The following is a 6,735-nucleotide window of genomic DNA, read 5'->3' on the forward strand; positions in this document are numbered from 1 at the left end:
GACAACAAGCAAACAACTTTTTAAAATGCTTGTTCTCTGAATGGAGATTGGGTCGATCAGTGCTCGTCTTCACTAACATTGTAGCTGCTCCATCAACACTCAAAATGTTTGTTGTATTCCATTGCTGCAAATAGATGCCCCTAAATCCTTCACACTGGCCCTTTAAGTGTCACTGACATGATGGTAGTAAAACCGACGTGATTAATGTGCGTGTCCCACACACACTTAAACTATAATGTGTTGTTTTCATCAGAATGACTGACTGTTAAAGTGTTGGACAGAGACAGAGATCACAGAGGAACCAATGTTACTTCATTTACAGACACAATGAATTTAACTCTTGAGATCGTAGCAGATCCACCTCTGAGGCCTGAACACGTGCTGATATTACAGATGAGCAAGATGAAATTAAACACAGACATATAGCAAGGTACTTTCTCTTCACATAGCCTCCCTCTCTTTTAATGAACACACACACACACACACACACACACACACACACACACACACACACACACACACACACACACACACACACACACACACACACACACACACAGAGTCACGGCCTTGTCTCAATAGCTTCCTGTTTCTTCACTGTGTTATCATGTTATGGCTGACTGGGCTCTGATCAGGTCTCAGTAGCAGCCATGGTCGGCTGTTAACTATTAACAAACTCATGCATTCATGTACAATCTCAGACACACACACACACACACACACACACACACACACACACACACACACACACACACACACACACACACACACACACACACACACACACACACACACACACACCTGTTATGTCCACTAAACATTTTCTAACTTTTCATCTGTTGAATGTTCTCCCTCTAATAAACTGGCAGTACTGGCTTAACTGGGATCTCCCGTCATAATCACATTAGTCTCATGAACAATCTGCTGTGGAGCTCATGGGCCGAGATGACAGCGCCCTCTGCAGGTCACACTCCTCTTCATGCACTTTGCAGGTAGTGACGTTTTGACGAAGGGCCAACATATGAGGCTGTTTTAAAGGCTGTGTTGAGATGTGAGGAAGTGATGAATGAAAGAAAGAGGAAGGAAGTTTGGATGCAAGCTGCACTTTCTTACACTCTGTCTCTCCAGCCTTTAGGAGTAAAAGTCGACAGCTGTTGGGTACAAACGGTGGATTATATTTTTTAATGCGCCTATGAATGAACTCTCTGATAAAAGCTGAAGGATACCAAAGTCATGTTGCTGGTGGAAGCTGTTCTTTTTATGGGTTCCATCCTTTACATCTCAGGTATGAATGACTATAAATATACTTAACATCTATTAATTGTACATCTATGGTATTATATTATGGCTCTACTGAAGTATAGGAGTCGGATTGTAAAAGAGTTGATGGGATGGAAAACTTTAATGACTGTCAAGATTATATTACATGTGACCTCTCAAGATGAAAATGCCTCTAATCTATACCAGTTCTACCATTATTGTCAGTGCTTTATAAATAGAGGATTTGTTGATTTATTGATAAAATCTTCTGTTAAAGGTGTTCAGGGACAAACAAACAGCATCTGTGCTTTAAAAGCTTCATCAGTGGATCTGCCCTGCTCAGCTCTACATCCCACTTCAACATACACATGGTGCACTGTACACTTGGATGGAAACAAGTATGTTCTGAATGAACTGTCTGCAGACGGAAAACGTGTAGCGTACAACATGTCTGATGAAAGTCATCAAAATCTAACAATCAAAGATCTGACAGACAGAGATGAGAATGTTTACTGCTGCAGAAAGAATGGAGACAACCCAATAAACTGCTGGTTAAAGGGCATCAAACTCCATGTAGCAGGTACAGTGACTGTCAGTATTTATTACTTTAAGAATCTTTATATATATCTATACATATATTTAAAATGTCATGTCACACATGACCATCCAGACCTGCAGGTGAAGGTGATTCCCACCACAGACGGACAGACAGTAGCACTGATATGTAGCAGCAGCTGTCCTCTGACTGAAGAGCCTGCAGTCTACATCTGGTACCAGAACAGAGAGGTCCTCTATCAGGACTGGTCTCCCTGGTACCAACAGCTGGTCAGCAGTGAGGAAGCAGTCAGATACTCCTGTGCTATCAAAGGCTACGAGGACCTCAGAGCCCCTGAAGTCTCAGTGGGTGAGTGACAACATTTAGCTCCTTGTTATAGGATGAAACATCTGGATTAATGGGTTACACCTTCAACAGATACAATCACCAATAAAAACACTGAATGTCATTTCTTTTGTCCAGATTCTGTCACACGGAGCTGCTTTAAGGTGACCTATGCTAAAGGGACAATGTGTTCTAATAAGCAGACATCAGAGGAGGAGCCCTGCTCCATCACATATCCAACAGGTGGAGTTTATCAAACACTTACACACAAACACACCTCATCCTCACGTCTCTAAAGCCTTTAAAGTCTGTTTTTCACAGAAGAGATGAACATTTATTTCAAATGTTCCGTTAGTATCTTTTCTTTTTCTTGGGAAAATAAAACTATTGTTACCCCATCGACTTCAGTGGTTATTTTATTTAGCATCACAATCGTATAACTGATTCTGTAAAGACCAGAGTTCATATTAAACAAGTCATGTCATTGATTCATTAAGTTCCAGTAACTGATTAATCATGTATTCATTATCTCCCAACAGAAGTACATGTTGAAAGGACTTTTGGAGCTGAACCAGGCTGGATCACACTGAAGTGTAACACCAACTGTCCTCTAACTGACTCAGAAACTTCCTATAGGTGGTACAAAGGTGGATATTTATACGAGAACATTAAGAGACAACAGGCTACAGTTCCCCGCTCCTCTAATGAAACATTCTCCTGTGCTGTAAAAGGAATCGAGGATCTGCACTCTGCTGAAGTCTGTGAGTATGAACCAACGTATAGACTGTTAAAACCTGGGACTGAGGGGAAATAAAAACAAGATCATTTATAAAAGCTTTAAGCATCAGAGGAGGTGGACAAAATAACAGAAACACCTTCCAATTCAAATATCCTGCTTGATGTGTTTCAGTCAATGACTGAGTTTACATGAACACTCATATTCCACTTTCATTCAGAATATGAAAATATCCTGAATGTGATTTGGTTCATGTAAACATCATGTTGTGTTATGATATTCTGAATGAATTCTTATTCTGAATGGATCATCTTCACATGAAAACATGTGTGATATGTAGATGTTCTTCAGGTTTTAGGATCATTCTTTGTTCATGTATACAGCTCATCCACTATATGAGTCTCTATAGAGGTTATTATTATTAAACATGTATACAGCTCATCCACTATATGAGTCTCTATAGAGGTTATTATTATTAAACATGTATACAGCTCATCCACTATATGAGTCTCTATAGAGGTTATTATTATTAAACATGTATACAGCTCATTCACTATATGAGTCTCTATAGAGGTTATTATTATTAAACATGTATACAGCTCATTCACTATATGAGTCTCTATAGAGGTTATTATTATTAAACATGTATACAGCTCATCCACTATATGAGTCTCTATAGAGGTTATTATTATTAAACATGTATACAGCTCATTCACTATATGAGTCTCTATAGAGGTTTCTACGTCTCTTTCCTGTTTACCAGCAGCTCTGTGCGTTGAACACAAACACAAACCAACAGTTTGTAAAGCTGGAGTAGAAAAAGAACAGAAGGAGAAACACTCCTACTGTTGAACATCATGAAGGACTTGGATATCAACAGGTTTTTGGATATGAACAAATATCTCAACGACCTTTTGGAGAAGGTGTTTGAAGGAATGAAAGAGGGAGGCTGAGCTCACACGGTCCAACAAGTCCTCCAGCTCTGGAACTCTTTGATAAAAACATAGTTTAGATCCTGATGTTCCACTTTTACATATTAAGACGTGATACGACCCGTCAAACACAGGAGAGAATGAAGTTGAGGGAGGATTAACTGGTGATGGTGATGAGGATGAGGAAGAGGAAGAGGGTTGAGGTCGTTTTTACATTAATCCGAATATGGACAACTGAATGTAATCAGGAAAATTAGAGGAATATTTTCATTTTAATGAATGTAAAACAGCTTATTAGGAATATTGTGTTTTTCTGAATAAGAGTAAAAACTTGAATGTTTGGTTCATGTAAACGTTGTCACTGACGGAGGTGATCTGCTGGTGTTTTTATAGATTATCATTATATTAAAGGGCAGGTCCACTGAGTATTGATAATAGTATCTGCTAGTAGTATTAAATCCTAAAGATACCTATCAGTACCTGAAGGCCACTGTAGTTCTCTACTCTGTGAAAGGGAGGAGTGAGCAGAGAGGAATGTTGTTGGTTTCAATCTGCAACAAACATCAGATATCACTAAATCTCACACTGTTAAACGACACGTTTGCTGCATATGACATGTTGTGACTCATCTATTTTTCAGGTCTCGATGATCCGAACTGCTGGAGTATTAATCATGTCAGCAGGAGAATCTGTGCTCTGGAAGGTTCTTCAGTCAACATCTCTAGTGAATATTCTAATCCCAACAACAAGAAACCAAAATCTAAATTATGGTTTAAAATAAAGAGAAGTGTGAAGGAATACGTTCAAGAGCAAATTAAAGCTGAAGGTGGTGTGAAGTATCATGACAACATGAAGAACCAACACATCCTGACAATCAGTAACCTGAAGAAGGATGACTCAGCAGAATACACATTCATACTCCAAGATGACAAAAGATGGAAACGGTCTGATTCACCTGGAGTCACTCTGGTTGTCACAGGTAACTCTCAACATTATGTTGACTTTCTCCGTTTAAGCTGATGTATAAACTTCGGTACCATTTTTTAACTTCCTGTTAAAATTCTAAAATGCTTCATTCATGCCTTATAGGACTGCACAGACGTAGTGAAAAACAATCTCAAGTAAAATGCCCTTTTTTTTTTTTACATCTTCCAGGCCTGAAAGTGGAGTTGAGTCCTTCTGCAGTGGTGACAGAGGACCAGAGAGTCACACTGACCTGCAGTACCAGCTGTCCTCTGACTGACAACACAAACTACATCTGGTTCTTCAACAGTCGACCTCTGACCCCGACAGAGAACCACAACAAACACCTGGTTCTGGACCCGGTCAGCAGTCAGCATGCAGGAAGCTACGCCTGTGCTGTCAGAAGCCACAACAACATCAGCTCTCATGTAAAGACTCTCACTGTCCAGAGTAAAAGAGGACAATGGACACCAGCAGCAGCTGCAGGAGTCTGTGCTGCTCTCCTGGTTATAATACCCCTCTCTGTCTTCTGCTGGATCAGGTGAGCAACTGTCCTCTGTTTCAGACCAACCACATTTAATCTCCAAGCTGAAAGCTCTGATTCATTCACATATTTATTCATTTTATGAATCAGAAAGAAGAGGACTTCAGGTCAACCTCCAACAAATGAAACCTCAGTCCACATGGAGCAGGTAAAGACTGGAACTAAAGACTCTGCTACAATAAAAAATAAAACACTGAAGTGCAGTATAAAGTGAAGTTATTTGTCTCCTCATCAGTTAAACCCTGGTCCTGTGTTTGAGGACGTCTCAGCTCCACCAACAGATCAGAATGATCTGGTCTACAGCAGAGTCCTCTTCCTCAGAACCACACAGATCCTCTCTACAGCAGAGTCCACTTCCCTCAGAACCACACAGATCCTCTCTACAGCAGAGTCCGGCCACATCCAGATCCAGAACAGGATCAGGTGCACTACGCTGCTGTGAACTTCAGACCCAACAGGACCGCTGAGTGAACATCTGTTGTCTTTACTGATGAGTCCCTCTACTTTGTCACCTTGCTCATGAGGACGAGTAACAGTGTTACATATCATCTATATTATTTTCTCCATCTGATAAACTGAGAGCTGCAGACCAGACATCTCTGGTCTAAACACACATTACCCATGGACCTTGCTTAATACATATATTTATAATTGAATTCAGCTATTAGCTTCAGTGTGACGCAGTAACTTAGATGGCTCAGCTCACAGCAAACAGTAATATGTTAGAGAGGCAACTTAGTTTAACTTGTATTTTTTCCTGATGGGTTGTTACACATGATGGTGTCCTCTCTTTTAGAGACTCTGTGGATAGAACGTTGGTCAGGGTGTAAAATGATTTAAAATGTACTGATATTACACGTGATGTTTTAAAATGTCTTCAATTTGAACATCTGTGCTTCTCTCCTGGTTATCATACTCCTCATTGTCTTCTTTCTGGTTAGTTGAGCAACGCTGTCCTCAGTCCTCATCAACTACATTCAATGGATTATTTGAAATCACTTGTTCATCTATATATATGTATATATATATATATATGTATATATATATATATATATTCATTCACTAACCAGGAAGAAGAGGACATTAGGTCAATCTCCTGAAACTGAACCACCGGATTCCCCTACCTTGCCTTTGCCCCGGTTAGCCGCCTTAGCCTTCTGTCCCCGACCACGAGGGTAGCCTCTGCTTCCTCTGGTTTCCGTCCGCCTGATCCCCTGCCTGTTTCCCAATGTGAGTCTGACCCTGCCTGTATGTCTGCTGTGTGTTCAGCTTTGAATAAAGCTCCAGAACTTTATCTGTCTCCTGGTCATTCTGCTTTTGGGTCCACACCACATCCGTGACACGTTCTCTGTATTTGTTGGGAATGGATTAGAGCTCCCCAAACTGCACAGCTACCCAGTTGAGGAACGGGTGGCTGTGC

At 40.5% G+C, this 6,735-nt stretch overlaps 1 protein-coding gene across 1 annotated transcript; it reads left to right on the plus strand.

Moving 5' to 3' along the window:
- Window positions 1-1,707: 1,707 nt before the first annotated feature.
- On the plus strand, window positions 1,708-5,757 carry LOC129095276 (B-cell receptor CD22-like). The gene is made up of 8 exons (XM_054603657.1): window positions 1,708-1,840; window positions 1,931-2,164; window positions 2,279-2,383; window positions 2,680-2,901; window positions 4,449-4,787; window positions 4,964-5,312; window positions 5,406-5,463; window positions 5,551-5,757. The coding sequence occupies exons 1-8, from the start codon at window positions 1,708-1,710 to the stop codon at window positions 5,755-5,757; spliced, it is 1,647 nt and encodes a 548-aa protein (XP_054459632.1).
- Window positions 5,758-6,735: the final 978 nt, after the last annotated feature.

The sequence above is a fragment of the Anoplopoma fimbria genome, chromosome 9 (assembly GCF_027596085.1).
Source record: "Anoplopoma fimbria isolate UVic2021 breed Golden Eagle Sablefish chromosome 9, Afim_UVic_2022, whole genome shotgun sequence".
Lineage (NCBI taxonomy): Eukaryota > Metazoa > Chordata > Actinopteri > Perciformes > Anoplopomatidae > Anoplopoma > Anoplopoma fimbria.